Source organism: Rattus rattus, chromosome 3 (genome assembly GCF_011064425.1).
Source record: "Rattus rattus isolate New Zealand chromosome 3, Rrattus_CSIRO_v1, whole genome shotgun sequence".
Lineage (NCBI taxonomy): Eukaryota > Metazoa > Chordata > Mammalia > Rodentia > Muridae > Rattus > Rattus rattus.
This window is the reverse complement of record NC_046156.1, coordinates 25,950,487-25,974,206: the sequence shown is the minus strand read 5'-3', so window position 1 is coordinate 25,974,206 and position 23,720 is coordinate 25,950,487. Positions and strand designations below refer to the sequence as shown.

At 46.4% G+C, this 23,720-nt stretch overlaps 1 protein-coding gene and 1 pseudogene across 4 annotated transcripts in view; one reads left to right on the top strand and one right to left on the bottom strand.

Moving 5' to 3' along the window:
• Positions 1-13,638, bottom strand: part of Npnt (nephronectin) — a 71,433-nt gene extending 57,795 nt beyond the window's left edge. For all 4 annotated transcript variants that reach the window (XM_032897302.1, XM_032897299.1, XM_032897300.1 and 1 more), the window contains exons 1-2: positions 13,395-13,638; positions 11,519-11,619 (exon numbers count right to left, since the gene is read on the bottom strand). In XM_032897302.1, the coding sequence (XP_032753193.1) occupies positions 11,519-11,619; positions 13,395-13,465 (172 nt within the window). In that variant the 5' untranslated portion in view covers positions 13,466-13,638. The remainder of the gene's footprint in view (positions 1-11,518; positions 11,620-13,394) is intronic.
• On the top strand, positions 13,464-18,119 carry LOC116895243 (annotated as a pseudogene).
• The last annotated feature ends 5,601 nt before the right edge of the window (positions 18,120-23,720 follow it).

Below are 23,720 nucleotides of genomic sequence, written 5' to 3'. Positions count from 1 at the left end.
ATCAAAATATACTGTAGAAAAAAGTTTTTCAATTAAATAAAAGAAAAAAAAACTATATGTAGAACAGTTCCTGTCAATTTAGCAGCCTCTACCTTTTAACATTTAGGGAATTCATTAAAACTGGGTTTGATAATAGCACTTATGAAAATAAGACTAAAGGTTGTTGGTGTTTGTGTTTTTGTTGTTGTTTTGACAACAACTTGCTGTGTAGGTCTGGCTGTCCTGATCTCACTCTATACACCAGCATGTCCTGGAATGCATGGAAATCTGCCTGGTTCTGCCTCTCAATTACTGCGACCAATGATGTGCACCCCCATGACTAGGAAAAATAACACTGACTTCACAAAGTATACGCTAATCTAAGAATTGCTGGGCATTTTTTTCTTCCTTTTGTGTACACTAGCACACATTTAAACTGGGATGAAATAGCTCATAAGGTTTCAGAGTCCATGAATAATATCTATGACGGAAGGCAAGCAGCCCTGACCAACCACAGGATCTGACCTCTCATCGTGTTTTAGCAGGGAAGCAGCCAGAGAAACTGGACAAAGTTCTGGAGAACTTATGCCGTTACTCCACAGAACGGGGAGAGAGAAACTGACTTTAAATTTCACTGACAAAAGTCATCTATATCAACCCCTTAGTCAAACTTCATTTCCCAGAGTAGGCACCTACCAATGCTAGCCCTTGGGGGGCTGGAGAGATGGCTCAGCGGTTAAGAACACTGACTGCTCTTCCAGAGGCCCTGAGTTCAATTCCCAGCAACCACATGGTGGCTCACAATCATCTGTCCTGGGATTCCATGCCCTCTTCTGTTGTGTCTGAAGACAGCAACAGTGTACTCACATACATAGAATAAATAAAGTCTTTTTAAAAAAAAAAAAGCTCCCTTAGAGCTATTGGAACTATTTGTTCTCCAGAAGCAGTCACCACATTCTAGACTAAGCTCTAGTCTCCAGGAGACAGTCCTTGTTCCTTATCAATCTCTCTAGAAGTGTCTAAATAGTTTTAAGATTTTTCACTTTTTGCACAACAGCAGCATAAATTAAAACTCTTCTGTACAAATAATTGTGATATTTGTGTCTACCAAATCCAGAACGATATTGCTTTAGCAATTTTATTGAAACTTAAATCCATTATAAAAACTATGAAACGATATGGAATAAATGAACAGAAGAAGTCTGTAAGCATTTACCACACACCATAATAACTCTTCTGGGCGGTAATATATTCCCTTTGCTGGCTTTAATGGGAACTTTATTATGACCATAATTGTCTCTTTAATTACATATTAATAAGTGAGGACATAAAAGAAACTAAAACAATGTTATAGTACATTAAAGTAGAAAATTATATTTGGTATTACTTAACCAAATTGGTATCACTTAACCAAATGCTAACAACATGTACTTTTTCAGTAAAGTAAAATTGCTTTGTTTCTTGTCCTGACACGTTCCTAGGAAGGACTAACAACCACTTTAGACCAACACAACTGATTTTTTTGTCTCCCAATCCAAACTGTCTTGGCTGTCTACTGTTTTCGGAGGACAAACCTTTCATTGGCTATCATTAAGTTCTCCAGGGCTGTTGGAGATGAGATACTGTTGCAAGCAGCTCGGACTGCTGCTTCGTGTCTGGGGAGCAGAAGTCTCTGCTTCCTTCCTGGATTAGTGCCCTCTCAGAACACGCACCATCTTTTTGTTATTATCTGGGCTTTTAGGATGTTGGGTCGTTTTCAGAGAGACATAGAGAAAGACTGAAGGAGGGAGAGAAGGAGGAACGGGGGAGAGGAAGAGAAATTCTTAAAGGGTGTCCGTGCACCGGGATTTCAGGTCTCATTGTCAAAGGAGCTTGGTGAGGAGTCCGTAGGAATCGGCCTTTCCTCGGGCTGCAGTGAAAGGGGAAGACTTAAGTTTGGGCTCCGGATTATTGTACGCTCAGCACGTTCCTCACGCTGTGCTTCTACTCTAGTCAAGCCTAAGTGGTTTAGACAGAGCAGCCCTCTGTCAGGTCCAGCAGACAGATTAAAAGATGGAGTAGGCTTCGTGAGAACTCCTGTATGAGGCTTCGGAGAAATGAGCACAGGCAAGAAACCAGCACTCCACTGCTTCACTGCCATTAGCCACGCAGTGGAATAAGGCGGGCAAACAGTGCCTGGATGTAACGTCCATGTTTGTCTCTTTATCCCAAACCATCATTTGTGTGGGCCTGATGGGTGCACTCGAGATGGGGATGAGTTTATATGCTGACATCTAGTGAGCACAAATTAATGTGAGAACTTCCCAATGATTTCTTTCCAGAATCTGCAGTGCCCCTGGTCACCTCCCTACCCTCACCCACAGAGCTGGCCTCCTCCTCTCTGTCTCCCACCTTTTACTTAAACATTTCCTACTCTTAAAAAAAAAGATGAAAAGGATTTGAAAAGCATCATTTTCCAAACAAGAGAGGACATAAACAAATTGGAATAAGGAGATCAGTCTACTTCTGTTTCAAGACATCATCGTCCAAAGGACCAAAAGTAGAAAGTGACTGAGTAGAAAAAAAATCTCCTTATAAAATCGGCCATGATTTATTCTCCTTTTAATTATATTTTTATAAAGAAAATGCAGAGTAAAATTAAGGCTCTCTTAATGTCGAAACAGGCTATCGCTGTAGAATTTCCCCATATTTAGTTGTAGAGGACGGCGGTGATGGCAGACGTCCAGATGGACATTGTCGCGTATCTTGTAAAAACACGATACTGAAAATGACCTTCGTGCATATAAGCAGGAGCTTATTACTGTATGTCCGTCCGATGGCAAACTGTGAAGCCATTTAGAAGACTGAGTCAGGTTTACCTCAGACCTGTAAGGACTGGTCCTTAACCACTTTTGTAAAGGCACAGAGAGTTTCCATTTATGCTACAGCTAGGCAAAAAGAGAAAAATCGTAAAACCATTTAGACGTTTCTGCAGAGATTAGTAAGACAACAATGGTTGTCCACGAGAGACAAGAGCTTAGTGTCAAGAGAACATAAAGGTAAGAAATACGTACAGTTAGTGCAGCTCCAGTGGGCTCTCCCTCCCTCCCTCCTGCCCTTCACGTCTCCTTCTCAACTTTTTACTTAAATATCCATTTCTTAGCTTTTCTTTTTAAACAGAAGCTGCAGTATATACAGAACTTAACCGGAAAAGGCGATAGAAAACGCAAAGCCTGTACTCTGTAGCTTTAGAAGCGTCTTGATCGGTGCTTTTGGTCTTTTTGTCACACAGTGTCCCCAGACAGATTCCACTCCCGGATCTACATCACGGATCCAGTAACACAGTACTCACACAGGCACACTGGATTACGGCCGAAGTTGAAAGATAGTAGGCTCGATTCTTGAAAGAGAATGTGAATCCTTCTTACGGGTAGAGAAAGGCTCTATGCTCATAAAACTAAACTATATAAATGGCTGCAAACCAGGAGGAGATTTTGGCCAATGGACAAATTTCAGTCCATTCTGCTGCCAACGGTCAAAGGTCACTGGCCTAAGGAGAAACATTAAACTGGGATTAAACTAGGATCGGACTAATGCCAGGCTTCCTTGGAAGAAAGTAGAGAAGAAAAGTCCTAAGAGCAAGCGACAAGCAACAGGTCAGCCTCTGGATCCAGCGTAAACCACTGAGAAGCCACTCTCCAGCTGACCGAAGCTAAGAATACATACGTGTCTTTCGGACACACACGGAAATCTGCCTACGTACTAGGAGACTGAAACTCAGCGTTTCTCAGCGTTACAACCAAGTTATGTTTAGAAGCAGCACACGGATCTAGCAGGAGGGGACTGCTCAATTAATTACAGGACAGCCACACAAAAGAATCCTTCGGATCCACAAGAAGGAGGCTTTTCCCATACGGATGATAAGGAAATGGCTTTAAGACGTTCTTCAAAGAGGGCACAGGGCAGTTTATCTACTAGGCTGAATTTGTACAAAGCACGCAGGTGGTAGGGGAGACAGGGAAGTTACCCAGAATATGAAAACTATGTCTGAAGGCTACATAGGGCCACCTGATAACACTTACATCTCGGAGGAATGGTTATCTGAGGAAGCGAGTACATTTTCCTTTCTAAATAAATTAAGATTCTTTAAAAAAAAAAAAGTGTTGGGAAAGAAGTAAAAGCCTACGTACAACGGAAAGAAAAAGGCACGCTCTGTTTTGTAGCTCTTACACTAAAATTGGAACAACACGGGGAAGACGCGCGTGGCCCCGTGCAAGCACGGCACACACATTTGTTAAGCGTTTTATCGTTTTTGCATCGACTTCTGTATTCGTGTGAATTTACAAACTTGCAGTAAGTTTTGAATGAAGAAAAGGCAAAAGCCACCTCTGTGTTGTAGAGTTAGACCGTAAGAAAGGCTGGGTCAACAGACTCTTCTTGCTTTCCCCGCCCCCACTGCAGGGATGCTCCTCTCTCCGTGTCGACTACTATCCCTTATTCACTGTGGAGTGACCACTCAACAGCACTGATCACCTCAAAGCTTGACTTGAACTGCCCAGAGCACCAGGCTGTCAGATAGAGAGCACCAAGTAGAAATGGTGGGTGGGCAGGACACCCTCAAGGAGGGCATTTGGGGAGAAAAGCACAGCTGCTGTGAACAGAAGAGCCAGTTCCTAAGTAGCAGGCACCACACTGCTCCTTGGTCCCTGTGTGAGAGCTTGTGTTCACCCATCAGCGTGGCCCCAGTGTGTGAGGACAGGCTTGGCAGATGACGCTCAAGAGTCTTACGCTGTTTCCTTTCACTGGGCTGGCCCCTCGGCCTGAGAAGTACTAAAACTTCTCATCTGTAAAGGCCAGAGCCGCCCGAATCCCCTGTAGGAAGGAGCTTGGGAAATCGGTGGCTTTTAATGGTATTACTTCAAAGATCAGTTCTAGTCGGGGAAAGAAGGGAAAGAGGAAAGGCGTTTCTTTAAAACTGAACACTGAAGACTGCACACACTCAAAAACTACCTGTTTGAAAAGGTCAAGATTCTTCAACAACCGCTTTGTGCTTGGAATCTGCATTCCGAGACCACTCGAAGCCACTCAAGAACAAGGCATTCCTAAACAGCCCTTCCAGGAAGTGGTGGGTGAAAAACCTTTGTTACGACAGCGACAAACCCAGATTCACTTCCTAAGGATTTGGGGGCTCAGGTTTGTGAACATAATTCTAAAATTGCCCCCAGCCTTGCTTTTTATTCCTCCCTTAAAAGCAAACAAAAGAGATTCTGTGACCTAACCTCGTAATTGGGAGAGGAGGGTAATGAGCTCAGACGGTGGGATATGCTCAGCTCCGTGAAGCTGACAGAGATGCATGCAGTCTCTCATACAGCCCAGACAGCACCCCCACCCCAGACCCCCAGTTATTCCTGGAGTCCTCGTGATTGAACAGTTGTAAACTGTTATATTTGTAAGATATAATCCACGCTTGGCAAAGTTTTTTCATTTGTTAGCTACCAGTGGAAAGGTATTTGCTAGGAGCAATGCGGGCATTGGGTTCTGTGTGGGCATCATGTGTTTGTGCACTGTGTAAAGTTTACCCTTGTGTTATTCAAACGGTGATTTCTCTGCCCTCATATCTTGTTTTAATCCGGACATGGCATTGGGATGTGTATACCAAGAATCTCCTGTCTCAGGTTTATGCAAACAGTTTTCTTACCATTTATTCTCTGCCTTGTCAATAAATGCTGACCGTCCAATGGCTGGGCAGAAGAGAGAATAGGGCAGGATGTCCGCTAGTGAGAGGGAGGAGGGCAGATAGGCTGGGAAGAAAGAGGATTTGGAGTCATGAAAGGAGGGTCCGAAGATCCAGATTAATAATAACATGCAAGTATCATGGGATGGGGCTGGGAGGGAGGCAGATTGGCACAGAAGGTAAGGATGGATCATTTAGCTGCTCGCTATGGAGGTGCAGTTCTAAATAAATTTTGGTTTCTCTGCAGTTATTGGTGACTAACATAGGGTAAATAAATACAGCCACCGATTAATTCACTGTTTACATTTATATTAAGAATGATCCTTTAACAGCTCTGGGTGGCATGGGCAGGAAATATGCAGATAGCTCCCGTGTCCACAAGGCTGTGAGGGGAATAATATGTGCAACTTTCCGAACATGGCTTTTCATTTAAGGACCATGAAGCGCTGCTTGGTGGCAGCGTACTTGCCCAGCCGGTGCAAGGCCCAGGGTTTTATCCTCAGGGCTGAAAAGAAGAATTTTCTAATTTCTAAGTTTCTAATTTACTCCTAACTATCTTAAAGAGGGTGTCCGAAAACTAAATTACCAAAGACACAGTTTATGGAATTGTAGGAATGAGGACAGCAAGTCAATGACCTGTGGAAGGATCAAAAAGAAACTAATAAACCATATTCTTCTGCCAAGACTGGGTTTCTGAGCAAAGACCTAAGGAAGTAGCAATCATAAAATTTAAGCATCTCCGTTACTGTCTCACAATCCTGTGTCTTCATCAAACGGCCTCTTAGCTGGAATGAGGAAACAGTCCAGTACCGTGCTGCTCAATCTTCCCTGTACGCACAACCACTGACCAGCAACACATCCCCTAACTCCGATCATTAGAAAACCTCTAACGGCTTCAGCTTTGCTATTCCATGGTGGGTGCCTTCTTTATTAACCTTAAGAAGTCTTCGCGTGAGCTCCCTGTGACTCCCCATGCCAGGGGGATGGAGTCCAGAACTAATGGCAGTCTGTCTGTCTGTGGGTGCAGGTATTTCGTCTCTCCCAACTCGCCAGTGGAAACACAGTAAGGAATCCGCAGTTGCTCTTCTCTTAAGGATAAAGGATACAAAACCACTTTAATCCACGGCATTGCCTTTAGTTCCCTGACAGCTGAGGACTCTGAACCTGGAATGAGCTGCACTTTGAACCTTCCTTTGCATCTTTAGAAAGCATACCCGAGAAAAAAAATACTACGCTCATAAAATGAAGAAATTGAAGCGCTTAGTACCAGACACTGTGTTCTTTCTCATCATAGAAATTCTCTGGTGGAGTTTACAGGAAGTCTTCCTTGGAGATCTGCTAATGGCTAAGCAGGTACAAAAGTGGGGGTTTGAGCTCAAGGCCCCAACGTATCTAGTGCTTTTACTTGTGTGTACTGCATGGTGAGCCTTTAAAGTGAGATATAAAAACCCAAGAAACCTCAACTACAGAAGTCTCTACTTGGCAGAAGGAGAGAAAAAGTTGACATAATTAATATGAAATGTGCTTTTGAAAGGATGGTGAAGCTAAAGTACAGGAAATCACAAGCGAGAGTCAAATACGTTGTGACAGTAACTGAGAGACCAAGGTCTGTGCCCTGTAAACATATAGCCACCAATACATAGGTGACTGCAAGAGAATTTCATTGGATAAGAATGAGCCCCGTAAATATTCAATGCATTTGAAGCCCAAGACCAGTAGAAAATCAAATGTGGAATTTTCAATGTGGAAGAGATCTATTTATGAGCCAAGAACACACACAAAAAAAAAGAGTCAAAGAAGAGAAAGACGCCAAAGATCTAACCCAAAAATGAACTATGAAAACACAACCTGCCTATTTCTGGAAACTGCTGTGCCTTTTCAGCATGGCAGGAATGCTAGGATTGGACTCCGGGTGGCACAGGCAGGGGAGATGAGGACAGACCCCATGCCCACTGGGCTGTTCCTCTACTCTGTCCTTCAATAGTCCTGGAGAGGAAGATAGCCAGTCCCTGTGTCAACTGTGGTTTTGTGGCTAACGGTAGGAAGCCAGACAGGAGGTCAGACAATTCCATGCCCCTGCAACGTGAATCTCTTCAAACAAGTTCAGGAAAGGAGAACAAGCAGGACATGCGGAGTGTTTTGTGTAGAGCATGGGACTCAGGTGACGGTTGGGTCAAAACATGTCACAAACGTTCAACCCAGGGGAGTAGACACTCACTGAAGGGCCTCTGCACAAAGGCCATAAAATCCAGGAGACAACATAATGTGGGTACCACTTTCCCCCACTAACACGTCCACCTAGAGATAAGCTGAAAGGCTCTGTGTAACAACACAGGTAGTTACGGTTAGAGGAAGCCTTTTGAAAGAAAATTCCAAAGTGAGCTAATCAGAGGAGAGCCAAGGCACCTTCGATAAGGAAGTGACGTGGAAAAAGAACACTTAGATTAGTTAGAGGGTCAGAGAGTCCAAAACATTTTTCACCCCAGAGTGTTTTAGAACGAGGTCAGAAATCACAGAGGTTAACTGACAACCAGACTTATTTCAACTGAATTTTTAATGTAAAGTTTCTCTGTTGTAAAAGCGTGTGAGACAGTCAGAGCTGTTCAGACACTGCATTCGTCCCACAATCCTCTTCCTGGTGCTGCTCTGCCCCATCCAGCTGACCTCTTGCCCTCACATTCCTCTCCCTCAGATCAAAACAAAGGAAGGCAGACTCAGCAGCTGACAGGAGACATTTGGACCATCTAAGATTTGGCAAAAGAAAAACAAACAGAAGAACACTTCTACCCCTGGGTTCATCTTCAGAGTCTCACCGTCTTTACTGCTATTGGCTGAGGCCACTTTTCAATGTAAAGGGCCTTCATTTCACCGAACCAGGGAAACTTGGTTAAACGTCTTTTCATCTGGCCAGTACAAGTGTGGATTTTTCCTGATTGAAGAACACAGAATCTGATTGCGTGTGTGTGTGTGTGTGTGTATGTGTGTGTGTGTGTGTGTGTGTGTGTGTGTGTATGTATGTATATACATATACATATATACCTTTCCCTTGCCCTCCGGTGCTGTAGTCACCATTGACCATGACCAAGTGGAACCGTAGCATTTGCTCAGGCCAGGAACAATTCCCGGTGCTTTACAAACGATAACTCATTTTAGCGTTCTGTGTCGTGAAGGTGCGTGAGACTTCAGAATGATTTCAGAGATAAAGAAAATGAGGCGGAAGCACGGGAACGAGTGAACTGCTCAGCCTGGGTGACACAGTCAAGAAGGCCAAACTGGAATTTAAAACCAGGCTGTCTAGAACCGGAGTCTATGCTCGCCTAGATATGCTGGCTCCCCAAATTCACCACACCTCAGATGAACCATGACACGTGCAAGACAGTCTAACACACACTCAACGTGGCCACTTCTGTCTTCCGTTTCTATGTTACACTTTCCTCACGTTCTCGGGAACAACAAAGAGGGGAAGGGGCAGACTGAATGCCGCCACTTTGCATTCTTGTAGGAACGAAATGACGGTTTGAAGCTGACAGTGTCCCCAGTCTGTTAGGAAAGGCGTGGGAGACAGAAGAGTCTAGGAGATCTCTCAGATGATCACACTTCAGAATATGCTGCGACTTTAAAGGGCCTCTGTGCTTGTTCAGATGCAGATTTGCCAAGCCAGTGCATACTTGAGAAATTTTAATTACTTCATACAGAAAAATAGAGCAGCTCCTAGTGTGGCTTGGGGAATTCCACAGCAGGACGTCTCGAGAGCCCATGGGGTTTTTACCCTAGAATTATTTCGACACACCTGGCATCGAACCTACATTCTCCTAATCTCTGCCTCCAGGGCAGGGGCGAAGGCGTCACCCACTGCTGCTGGGGCATTCTGCCGGGGCACGCCTCCGTGACCTGGGTAGGGCTGGGCGACAGCATGGACCTCGAGGCCCTTCTGAGTTAGAGTATCCCGTCTCCCGAAAGCTACAGCAGAAACGGAGGCCGATGAGCCTCTTCCTGCAAGGAGGTTGACCATGTTTTCATCTAGGATGCATTGTTTCCCTGTTGGGCCAAGAGAGATGCTCCTTCCTCTCCACCTTCTGGCAATTCAGCCTGGTGACTCAGCAGCCTTTATACCTGCGAGCCTCTGACTGCCAGTCCTTCTAACACTGCCGTGTGTTTGGCAGAAAGCTACTTCCTACCCGGGTGCCAGTCCTGTCTTGGACCATCTTCCCTCGGAAACAATGTTGAACTGACTAACCAGTGAGAGACAGCGACACTGCCTGGTCCTTCCCTGTGCTAGAAACTCCATCTCTCTTAAGCGGGAGGCAAATGTCTGAATGAGCCCGGGGCCAGTGCTCACAAGTAATAAGAAGCCAATCACTAGTTCTCTTCTCTTCCTGTTCTCAACCAAAGACAACAGCCTGAATGTCCACTAGCCAACCTGTGGCAATCACCCTCCTTCCTCAGCCAGGTCGAACAGCAGTGGATTATGGATAGCAGCTGAGGGGACTCTTTACCTTTTTGATTCCCCTCAGTCAGCCAGTCCATCCGTAGGCCAGGCTCCTCCATTGCCCTCTGGCTTTTACAGTCATCCTTCTCTGTGACACTTCATGACTGACAAGGTGGAAGTCCCACTGGGGACCCCACCTCAGTCCCCTATCATCTCAACAGATGCTATGCTCAACAGATGTCTTAGAAAGCCACTTGATGGTTTAGGTGGGATGTGTCTCTTTTGGAGGGTGAAGGGAAAACAGGAAGGCTGGGATAAATTTTTGAGATCCAGATCTAAGTAAAATCTGAGAAATGTGCTAAATCCCTCAAATTTTTGTTGTTGACTAGGAATTTTATCATTAAAGTATCTATTCTGATCGCGAATAAAGTAGAAATCAGTGCTCTGATTTGGCGCCTACTATATGTATGATTTTGATCAATTATGGAATTTATAAATGTTTTTCAGATGTTTCCTAACCTCTCTTCATAAGACTTGAAGGGGCTGGAGAGATGGCTCAGCGGTTAAGAGTGCTGACTGCACTTCCAGAGGTCATCAGTTCAATTCCCAGCAACCACAAGGTGTCTCACAACCCTCTGTAATGGGATCTGTTGCCCTCTTCTGGCACAAAGGTGTAAATGTAGATGGAGTGCTCATACTACAAATTTTGAGAAAAAGAGAGAGAGAGAGAGAGAGAGAGAGAGAGAGAGAGAGAGAGAGAGAGCTCTTGAAAATGGCAGATGGCCACCTTACACAAGAGCGCTGGTGGAAGGTTTTCAAGGACTCTTAAGTTCCCGGTTTATTTAGTGTAAATATTGTCTAGACTCACTATCTCATCGTCATCTCAGAGCTCGGAGCAAAGGAAGGGAACTGAAAACAAAAGTTTAAGTGGGCAGACCGAGGCTGGAGAGATGACTCGGTGGTTAAGAGCACTGACTGCTCTTCCAGAGGTCCTGGGTTCAATTCCTGGCACCCACACGCTGGCTCAATGCCATCCGTAACTCCAGTTTCAGGGGATCTTCCAGCACCAGGTACTCAAGTGGTGCACATGCATGCAGTCAAAACAACCGTACACATAAAACAATAAAATACGTCGGACAACACAGTAAGAGGCTTTCTGGAAAGGCAAAGCCAGCGCTACACACAGGCGCCTCTACTTGGAAAGGAATAAAGGTGTGGGTCAGATCCGCACAGCTAAGACTTGTTCAGTAATGGCAAGCTCTCCAAAGTAAAGAGTAGAACCATGGCAAAAAGACACACCCCCATACCCCCCTATACCCCTCCCCCGACCCCGGCCCCGCCCCCACCTCCGCTCCCGCCCCCACCATGGAACAGGAGCCTCCAGCCCTGATACTCACGTTGACACTGTCCCCAGGACTGGCGAGCCCAGCCCCAGCAGCAGTCAATCCTGCCACCATAGCGACATAGGCCAATGGAAGATACTATTTGCCTGGGCCACCTACCAAACAAACAAAATATTTAAAATAAATAAAGACACTTGAGATTTAAAATAATTTCTTCTTTGTTTTATTTAGGAAAAAAAAAACAATTCTTAAGCCTCACCCAGCAATTTTCTACAAACTCCTTACTGCCTGCAGGAATTTGAGGAAAAGACACCTTCTCGGTAATAGTTCTACAGTGATCTAACTTCTAATTGCAAAATTAAATGTACACACACCCAGCCCACAGGAGGAGGCTGCAACCAAGACACCTCAGGCCACTGACGGTTTCTGAAAACTTGGAATAAAACAGAGTAGCCAGCCTCACAGCTGCTGGGGGTGGGGCGGGGTGGGGGGCAGCTTTGACTAATGCACCCGAATGTGGAAGCACGCTGAATAACAACAGATCTGTCAAAGCCGAAAGAATTCTTGCTTCGTATAAAGGGCAGATAAGGAAATGGGCAAGAAAAGGAGGTTTATTGAAAAATCAAATGCAACCAAGCTCTTTCTATACAACTCCCCTCTCCCACCCACTGCAGCCGCACGGAAGCCTGAAACCAAACCGTGGAGAGTGTATCAAGTGTCCTCGTGTTTTACAAGCCGTCTGCATCAGCAATTCACACTATTTCCCTCTCCAGTGTGAAATATACCCAAAGAGACTGCAAGTTTAAGATGCACATTTATGCGCTGGTTCACACTTAACACCTGTGACTTTTTCACACTCACCGGACTTTCTGGACCCAAAACCGAACTGTTTTGGACGCCTTTAAAAGCTATTACAAGTGCGTGTGTGCTTCTTTGCAAATGCGTGTGCCCCACAGTAATGCACTGCAAATCCAAATGTGGGCCAAGAATTGCTTTTGGAAAATAAAAGGCTTAGCCTCTGGCTGCTTTCCACTTTTCTTTAAACTCTTTATCTTTTCTATTCATCTTCGCTTTACCCTCAGGCTCGAAGTACAAAACAACCCCAACTTCTATTTCCTCCGACCAGGTGGTGAACCCGAAGCGGTGCCTTTTTCTTCTGCGCGCTCTGTGGCTTTTCCTCTGGTCCCCTCCAGGGACAGGAAAGTCAATCAATCCTGGAATTGATTCGTTCCAAGATTGCAGGTAAAACAGGTGTGGCATCTTCAAGGCAGCACAGGGACAAGCTCTGAGGGATGGGGACAGGGCTGCGTGGTGGTGTAAGCCAGAGGGGCACCTGTCCAACTGAGGCTTTCAGTGGGGACTGAGGGGAGCGACCCTCGTGCAGAGCTCATGATCTCTAGGGAGATAGCGCGGCGGGCTGCCTTGGGGGGGAGGGGGGACAAGCTGAGTGACAGTAGAGGTTGTTGGGACCTGTCAGAGCATGCAGCAGTCAGGCCCCGCCAGGTCTGAGAGTGGTGCTGCGTGGTACACATACACACACACACACACACACACACACACACACACACACACACACACACACACACACACTCAAAGAGAGAGACACACAGAGAGAGACAGAGACAGAGAGAGACGGACGGACACACGGAGTGCCTCCTTTCAGTACTCATGTTGAGCTTCTGTACCCACACGCCCCCAGAAACCAAACGGGCCGCCACCCTTTGTCGAACAGCCAGGTCACCTGCAAGTTTCCCCTCCGGACACAGTCCACCCTGATCACTGGCTTCGGGCTATAGGGACGCTCTACGCATCACCTATGCCCCGGTGCTGCTCGCGCTCACGACACACGGGACACAAGCCTCTCTCTCCCCAGTCCCCAGCCGGGCTGAGGTCCCTGCGGGAAGAGGAGGGCGCCCGGGACCCGCCTTACCTCCCGTCGAAGTCGGCAGCCACCTGCAGGTAGAGCGAGGACGTTAGCACCGCCACTAGAAGCACAGCCATGCCGGCCGACCAGGACGCCAGGGCGCTGGGGGATTGCGGGAAGCTGCGCGTCCCGGGATCTCTCGGCCGCCTTCGGCGCGGCACCCGCGGCTGCTGGGACGCACTGGGCGCGGCGCGCAGCCGGGCAGGTCTGCGGCGGGCTGGCAGAGCCCCTCCGGCTCCCTCCTGGCAAGGGAGGCGCTGCGGCAGGAGCCACCGCCCGCGGGGAGGGGCGAGGCGGAGGGACGCGCCGCGCAGCCCGCCGCCCTCCCTGCCCCGCCGCCCTGGTGCCCTGGGCGCGCGCCGGGGCTCGCCCCTCCCCGGGCCCCCAGGGCAGGGGCGGCTCAGGGGCGGGGATGCGGCGCGCAGGCAGCCTCTGCCACGGGTGGCGCTTGCCCCAACTGAAGAAAAGTTGCGAGCAGAGCAAGGGAGAGGGAGTGCCGGGTGACCTGCCTGAAAGGGTGAGCCCAACCACCACAGGCGCCTTCTGCGGGGTAGACAGGTGCCCCCCCCACACACACACACACAGAGGCAGGCTACAGTGGAGAACCCAACTTTTCCTGCACCTACAAGGGAGAGGTTCCTGAGCAGATTAATGGAGGCAGACCCAGATTGCTTCTCCTACGGAGCTGAAATAGCCCGTGAGCCTTTTAACTGAAAAAAAAAATGGGGTTCAGCTCTCAGATTGGATTCTGAAGAAGAAATGTGGAAAGCTGTGCAGCTCCACTCCGTGCACCCTGTGGGTAGGACAGGTGCCCCACCCCGGGGGAAGGGGAGTCAGTTACCACTTAGAACGCCTGTGTAGCTGGTCTTGGGGGGACCTCTTTGGAATCATTTGAAGTAGGTGCTGTGGTTGCGGAGTAAAAAGCATTATACCAAAGGAGTGAAAATACGCGATTTTCATAAAATATACATTCAAACTTAAATCCTTCCTGTCCTTAAACCATACCCTCAATGGCTGGCTATCTTGTCCTCTCTTCTCAGTCAATGGTCTCCTGGTCTAGCACCCTCTAGGCATGGCCACGCATTAAAGACATTGTCTGTGTAACTAAATCTCACTTCCTGGCTCAAAAATCCCCCGAAAAGCCAAATATGAATACTATTTAAAACTCTTATCTTCCCTTTGCCCTCCCCCCACTGTACGGGGCTTCTCTCTTATAGCACAATTTGTTTATCTATGTCTTCTTTCTGCTGACTATAAACTCTCCAAGAACAGCTATCTTTGTTCAGCGCCTACCACATTTGCCTGGCACACAGTAGGTGCTTAGAAATGTTTGTCGATAGTATTTGCTATCATACATTCAAATGTCACCCCAACCTCGTCTTTTTGAGGTTTCTGCTACTTCAAATTGTTAATGAGAAGTTCTGGGCCAGTTTGGTTACACTATCCTGATTTATCAGTATGTGTAAAAACAGGAGTTTTCTGCAAGAAAAGGAAAAATAATGGTTCTTTGATTTCCAAGTTGTTTCCGTTAGCAAAACAAGTTTCTATTTTAATCTCAGAAAATTATCCCGGCCAGTTCAGGCTTGGGACATTGTTTTAGGCAAACAGCTTGGTGTTATCTATTTCAGACGCTTCTAACAAAGTCCAGAAAAATATTAAGAGTCGAAATATTTTTTTTCTGCAGAAAAGTCAAATGTTTGTCAATGTAATGTAGGCTTGCTTCCGGACCCCACTGGCTACTCCTTGGTGGCCTGCATTGCTAGTTGGCTCCTGTCAGGTTACTGAAGGAGCTCCATCTGCACAGTGGATATTTGAGTTAACCTACAGGCTAAAGAATAAATACACAAGAGGGAAAAAGAGTGACAGGAGGAAATAAGATAGCTAGCGTCTGCACGCTTCTCTGATATGGGTAGTTTTTTTGGTCAAGATAACCCTCCATCGTCCTTCACTTAAATAATCTCCACTTATACTTTTTGGACTCATGCTTACGTATTTTTTGCTTGTCTTCTATTATATGGACTTCTGTAATATTACACGTCTCCAAGAGCAGCTCTTGGTGAATTACTTTGTAATTGCCTCTCTGCCAACAGGAAGTGCTTCCTGGGTGCTCAGCACACTGATTGGCACAAGGCTTAACTAGGTCCGTGGGGTTGGACTGGCAGGCATACTGCCTGGTGCACATTAGCTCCTGCCTTGAGGAAGTGGTTATTGCATCAGGGTCTTGTATCACGGTTTGAGGACACCATAGAGGATTTCCATCGTGTATCAGGTCATGTGTTAAAATTAACGAGCACCGGTGATTGCGTTGTGCCAGGAAATACTTGAGAACTCCAAAAATGCTATCAAGGAACCAATTCTGATGCAATCACATTAGGGTATCTTTAGTCAGGCTCCACCCTGGACCACACCACTATCTCTGATGCAGGAGAATGGGAGTCTCCGAGCCCAGTTTCAGGCAAGCATTTGTAGAGGCAAGAAGGGGGTATCTAGCCTGGCACGCATCTGACTGGGAGACCATTATAGCCTTTAACATAATTGACTGGTGCTGGGAGCCAAACCATAAACTTCTGTTTTCCTCCTGGTTGGTGGTTGTTAGGAAGTGAAGTGTCAGGGGCAGACTTGTAACCTGGAGGTGCAGATTTGTTGGGGTGTAACCTGGAAGCTGGTGCTGGTCGCAGGTTTTGTGGGGGTGGGGGTAGCCTGGAATCCGGCGTTAGGCACAGGTCTTGTTGAGGGGTAGCCTGGAAACGGGTGCTAGGAAGCAGCCAGTCAGTTAACTTGAGTTCAACCTGAGGTCAGGTTTTCTAAGATAGAGCCCAAAAGGTCTGGTCTCTCCATTGAAAGGGGGAAAAAAAAACAATGGGATTCCCGTGTCACTTCACCGTCTCGGTCATTCTTGTTTGTTGAGTATTGGAGATTAAATCCAAGGTTTCATGCATATTTCAGCCTTCAAACACACTAGCAAGAATGACATCAAATGTCCTGCTTTGAACACTTAACCTGCAGGGCAAACCTTTGGTTAGGTTTCCTGACGCTCCTTACAGGGAGCAATCCCAGCTTCCTCACGTACACATAGATATCTGCCGTTGGTGGCCCAGTGATAGAAAAGACTGATAAGAATCAAATATCTAACTTTCAACCTCCTGAAATCCATTATTTAGTCCTTTTATCCCAACAAATATTCATCACAGTCTACGAACAGTCATTTCTGGGTACAAAGATTTCAGCTGGAGACAAGATCAAGTTTGCTCTGAGAGAGTTTATAGCCCAGTGAAGGAGCAGGGAAGGGGTTCAGTGAAGAGAGCAGGAGTGTGGAGGGTCTATGGAGGGGAAGGGGATAACATTTGAAATGTAAATACATAAAATATCCAATAAAAATAAAATAAAATGCTTACTTACCCCTCTTACTCTTTGTTCTTCTCTGTTCTTGTCCCCTTCCCACTTCCCACCATGTGCCTTTCCTCTCCTACTCTTCTCTCATTAAACCTCTCCGTGTGGAAGAAAATTAAATTAAAAGAAAAAAAAGAGCCATGTCAAGGAGGCTCTATGCCCAGCGATGGCCACCAGACCATACCACAGCATGTGGGGACTGAAGTTGACCAACAGGGCACCTGGGAGTTGCAGGAGCGTTTCCAGGGAGCAGTTCATAACATTCCTGTCCCACCTGTTGAAAGGGAGCTGTGAAGAGAAGGGCCTTAAATGAAAATGATCTCAGCTTCAGAGGCTCCTACAAAGACCAGAGATGTCCAGGAGTTCACAGAGGACCTTGTGACCTCTGTGGTACACGTGCTGACCCACCAGCATGAGCTTCAAGACTGAACCTGGAGGAAATCCATGGTGCCTCCTGATAGTATGCAGGTGATGGTTGCCTAGCTGCTCTCAGAGATGAAGTTTCAAGATGGCTACAAGTTTCTGGGCCCTCAGCGCCCAGACCAGGTCTGCGATCAAACCACGATCAAGAAATGGGTGTTCCAAGTCTCTTGCGTGGGCGTGTTTCTGAGTATTGTCATTCACAGGGGCCTATGCCTCCTGGGCTCATCCTTTGACTTTTCCTCGCTGGTCCCCGAGTGCCACATGGACCAAGAGGCGGGGTGTGTTGGAGAGCATTCTGTCTGTGCTGTCCCTCATCTACTTCAGCTCCCACCTGGCCGTAGAGCATCAGCACCGCTGGCGACTGCTGTTCGCTCAGCTCCACTGGCGAGCTTCTCCCAGCTGTGCTAGGGTCCCAGCCTGATTGTCCTTGAGAACAGAGATGGCTATGTCTTTGGTGGTTTTGTCTCCTGCTCTTAGGAAGTTAAGCCTCAGTTCCAAGGGGACAACAAATGTTTCCTGCTCTCCAACCCCTGCCCCAGAATGGCCATGTACATGCACACGAGCTACAATAACCACTTCATGTACTTGAATTACAGATGGCAGACCATGTCCAACGGACTGGGCGTGGGTGGGCAGCACCATTACTTTGGGCTTTGGGTGGCTGCCAACTTTGGGAAAGGACACAGCAAGGCTAAGCCCACATGTACCGCCTACAACAGGTCACGGCTCTCTGCCCAGGAGGACTTCCAGTTTGATAAGATGAAGGTGTGGAGACTTGGCAACCTCTTAAAGACACATCAGGGCAAGAACAAGAAGAGCATCCTGGACTCAAATCCTGACACCCATAGCCTGTTGGGGATCAGTGGACAGGCTTGGCACATTGAGAAACTACAGGAAGTCCCCAAGGATGAGGACTGAAGCTCTTGGACAGAGCTTCTGGGACTCTCCAGGGATGCAGTGCAGACTCATCCCTGATGGGTGAGAAGAGAGAGCTCTTCTTACCCTTGGTCCTCACTCCTGCTTAGCCTTAACACAGCCATATGGTTGCACCCAGGCCATCGGGGACATACTTAATCAGAACACAGCGATGCCAAGAAAGACCCCTCTGAAGCCGTGGTTGATGGGTGTTGCCCTTAGGGCCCCTGGAGCGCAGGTTAGAACCTTGGTCTTAACTTTGCTTTTTGGGCTGGAGAGATGGCTCAGTGGTTAAGAGCACTGACTGCTCTTCCAGAGGTCCTGAGTTCAATTCCCAGCAGCTACATGGTGGCTCACAACCATCTGTAATGAGATCTGATGCCCTCTTCTGGTATGTTTGAAGAGAGTAACAATGTATTCACATTAAATAAATAAATAAATAAATAAATAAATAAATAAATAAATAAATAAGCTGAGCAAGCGTTGGAAAGCAAGCCAGTAAACAGCATTTCTCTATGTCCTTTAAAAAAAATTTTTGCTTTTTGTCCTGTCTTTTGTCCATGGTATTCAAAGACAAAGAGGCTTGAAACCTGCTGGGACTGGTGGTTGATTGTTTGGGGCGCACATCGTTGCCTTGTGAGGAGGCACCATGCTTTTGCTCTGGGGTCCCTGTAAGTGTCCCCGATGGCCATCATGAGTGGAAAGACAGGGGTGCTTAGATGAACATTTTGGTACTCTATGAGAACATCCACACTCCCTCAGCATGGAATTTGTGGGTTTGTAGCTGAAGATCTGAAGGAAATGTCTCTGGGGCTTGCCATGGGGGTCCCATCTAGCTTTCTCAAAATGTTTAAAGTGAATCTGATGAACAAGTGGGAAAACCCACTATTTACCCAGAAACCAAGCCTTTACTGTGCTGCTAACCCAAATATGGGACCTGGGACCTTTGGGGAGACTTGAAACCTGTGTGCTTGCCTAATGTATGCAGAAGGGGCTGATGTCAGTGGTGGGTGATGTCCAGCCCTGGCTTCTCAGGAGGAGGACGGGCCATGGGACAGCATAGGCTCACTTTGGACAGACAGAAGATGACTCAGGTGGCCAGGCTGCCCATCTCACTGTGAGTGATGGCTGCCCAGCTCCATCTACCCAGAGGAGCTGTGGGCCTCTGAGACCTCTATGTCTTGTTTCTCTTCTGTTGTAAACTTCAACCTTTATGGAGCTGGCACAAGTTTGACTTTTGCATGTACAGTTTGCCTCAATCAAAAGCCAAAAGCCACAGTAAAGTCGGCTATGCACATTTTTCCTGTTTTGCATTTTAGCCCAGGATGCTCCTGAAATACTCCACATAGCAACCTTGAGCACGACGGGAGGTCTGAGGCCAGACCTACCAACAGAAGTGCCACTTTTATGCGCAGAGGGCTTGGCATATGGTGCTGACAAGGGCTGGGCCAGGTTCGTTTTCATGGTAAGAAGCCAGTTGTCAGTGGGATGTGGGATAGAGATAGAAAACACTAGAATCCCCAGACAACCCCAGTGTAACGTCACAGAACTGGGTCCCTGTGCCATGGAGTCTTTTGTTTTGCTCTGTTTTGGGTTGTTGTTATTTTGTTATTTTGCCCCCCACCCCCACCCCCTGAGACAGGATTTGTCTGTATAGCCCTGGCTCTCCTCCAGCAAGCCAACAAGTCAGCCTTCAACTCAGAGATGCGCCTGCCTCTGCCCGCCAACGGCAGGGATTAAAGCTGTGTGCCACCACCCCGTGGCAAGTGACAAGTGATCTCTGTTTGTTTTAAATAAAAATGTAGTCATGTCAAAAAAGAGGGAAAAGAGGAAACTCTCTCACTCACCGCCCTCTTTCAACTGGCACCTCACTGAAGGCTTGAGCTTTTGTGGCTTTAAGGAATTCAAAGTGAACAGACAACGGTTCCAGGCCAGATTCATGGATTCCATGGCAACTAGGCTTCCTTAAAACCCCCATAAGCCTGGGGTCTAGTTGCTCCCAAGCCATTTCTTGTACAGATAACCACAGCTAACAGCGAATCTAGGCCTAGTCTCTCAGCCTCCGTCCATTTCTTCCTTCTACCCACACCTTCCTCTCTCTCATCTGTATAAAGGCCACCTTGAGGCCGGCAGACACACAAGCTCTTTGGGAGGACAGCACCCTGACTTGCACCGTCCCTTTATTTCCATTAACTTTTGAGGCATAAAAGTAACTCTTCAATCTCACAGACCCCAAATGTCTAGCATTCACACTTCCTTTGTTTTTTGCCTGTAAAAGTGCTCGGTTCCTAGCTGAACTTTCTTCCGATGCCTTACCAAAAGCAATAATGAACAACAACAACAACAACAAAAATCACACTAACCACCTCATTTTTTTTTTACATCTGTACCTTGATCTGGTAGGAGACAGAATCAGCTCCTCAGAGCTGACATTGGGCCTCCACACATGAACACAAACAATAATAACGGAATTGTTTAAAAACATTGATATCCGAACATGGTAGAAAAACTTTCTCCCACGTACATCTGATCTCAGATATAAGCCTCAAGGCTAAAACACTGAACCCAGGGTGGGCAAATATAGTCTAGTCACGTATTGGAAGAAGCCATTTCTTAATTATTTGTTTATTTTATGTATATGAATACACTGCAGCTGTCCTTAGATACATCAGATCCCATTATAGATGGTTGCGGACCACCACGTGGTTGGTAGGAATTGAACTCAGGACCTCTGGAAGAGCAGGCCTAACCACTGAGCCATCTCTCCAGCCCCCAGAAGAAGCTATTTTAAGAAAGTTAATTTCTGTGTCCCACGTGGGCCTTGGTTCACAAACTACCTTCCCTTCTGCATGAGAATTTGACCAATGCTCGCATCCTAGCTCCTTTCCTCTTTCAACCTAAAAAGGTAACACCCATACTGCCCATAAAAATGGCTTCAGGGAAAAGTGCATCCAATGAATAGTACGCCATCACATTGGGCACGGCTTACATGGGCTTTTCTGTGCTGGTTCCGTGGAGGGACCCTGGACATCATGCCTATAATGTTGTCTCAGAGATGCTCCGGACAGGATAAGGTGCTTACGCCCAGGCAGTTACACCTATGTAACGATGCTTTTCTTTACATTTTGCACTCGAGATCGACTGCTGTGTGAGCTATATGCTGAAGAGGGGCGCTGGGTGCTCCTGTGCAGGCACAGGGTGGTCCCCACCCTTTATCCTTCAGAGAAGGCAGGTGATAGGTGTGGTCATGATAGTCTCGCGGGCTCATCTGTTTACTTACCTAAGAACTCCTGAGAACATGATGCAACCCAGGGAGCCATATAACCTCATTAAAGATGGTTATGTTAATTATCTGTAGAACAGATATGTATTTGAACAGGATGGAGTCATATCTCAAACTAAAACAGAAAGACTGTATACTGAAGTACTGGAAAAGGTTTTATTGATGTTAAAAAAATGAGGGAATGGGCTTTGATCTTTCTTTTAATTCTGGGATTTGATACAATTAGGGAAAATACATTTTGAAGGCATAAAGCCATTTTCTCTTATTTGACAAATAAGTGACATGTGATAATTATTTAATCTGACACAGGTTTCCACGGGTTCCCACCCCCACCTTCAATCATTCAGTTCCCAGATAAAAGACGCACAACTCATATTTATAATAAGCCTTTAATGCCCTAGAGCCGGCAGATATCTACCCTCTAAGCTATTAGAATCTACTTGCCCATCAATAACCCCTGTTATAACTTGCCATGTTCCATCTGAGCAGCTCTTGACTCCAATTGGCCATCCCTCAAGGCCATGTTTTCATGACTCACCTAACCCATGGCGTCTTCTCCTCCCCCTTCCTTCTCTCTCTCCTCCTCATGGTCTCTCATCTGACCACAAGCCTGGGAACCCAAACTTTACCTACCTCTCTTCTTCCCCACTATAGGCTGTAGGCATCTTTATTCACCAATCAGGGATAACCTGGGGAGGGTGGGTGTTACATAGCATCACTTGAGTCTACCTGCAGATTCTCCATCCCTGGGGCATCCAGGCCTTGGGGGTCAGTACTTAGCACTACCATACATAGCAAAAGCCCAAACCTGGGTGGTGGCACAGTTATGGAACCAGACAAAAGGAGTAGGGACTTGAGAGGGTGGAGAAAGGCTTCAACAAGCAAGATGTCTTGATGCTCTTCCAGGCAACTGAATTCTATTCCCAGCACACGTATTTGATGGCTCACAACCACCGCCTCCAACTCCACTGCCAGGGCTCCAGTGACCTCTTATGACCTCTGCAAGAACCTGTGAACACCCAGCATACACACACACTCACACACTCACACAGACACACACACACATACACAGAGACACACACATACACACACAGACACACACACATACACACACACACACACAGACACACACATACACAGACACAGAAACACACACACACACACACAGACACACACACACACACACACACACACACACACACAGACACACACACACACATACACACACACACAGACACACACATACACACACACACACACACACACACACACACACACACAGACACACACACACACACACACACACACACACACACACACACACACACACACACACACAGACACACACACAGATACACACACATAGACACACTCACACACACTCACACACACACAGAGACACACACACATTCACACACACACACACACATACACATACACACACACTCATACACATACTCACACACACACTCACACACACACACATTAAAAAGACACTTTAAAATAAAACGAATCTATTATAGTTTGATGACATGGTACATAGGTGTAATTCTCATGTCTGAGGAAACTGAGGTCAGAGAACTGCTTGAATTCAATAGAACTCGGGCAACATAATGAGACCCTGTCTCAAGACAAAAACAAAATTGTGGGAAAATAATATTCTATTAACTACTTAGTTATAAAAATTAGTAATATGAATAAACACATATATAAGCATTAAAATATAATGAAATCATCAAATTTAATAATCCGAAGTTTTATGTTCGTTTTCTCCTTATAAACCAAAGTATTACTCTGTTAGCTAATACAACACATGAGGCATGGTTATTTCAAATTCCAAGTAGTTCTCATCCATTTTCAAAAAATTGTGAGAGGTAATGGAAGGAAGGCTTTATTCACTGTCCTTTGGATTCTACTTGAATTTAGTTGGAATCATCAAAGTAGCTGGGAACACGGAACAACACATTGTAAAGGAGCTCCCGGAGCTCTAAGATAGTGTTCTATTCCGTTTCATACTCCTCGGCCCCTTTTTGTGTCACAGGTGTTTTTACTCACAAAAAGCAAACAAACATGATTTATCTTGTTTACTTATAAAGAAGGGAAGATTGTTCCATGTTTATAAGATGCGTTTCATATCCCAGAATTAGGCATGGTGATGGCCCTTACCTTCTGCAACACACTATCCTTGGACCTTACCTTCTGCAACGCACTATCCTTGGACCCACAGTAAAAAATTCTTTTCACTAAAGCAAAGTTCAGAGCAGACTGGGCAGGTCTCCTGAACAACCTTCTGCAATCTACTGTGAGGGAACATGAGCTTC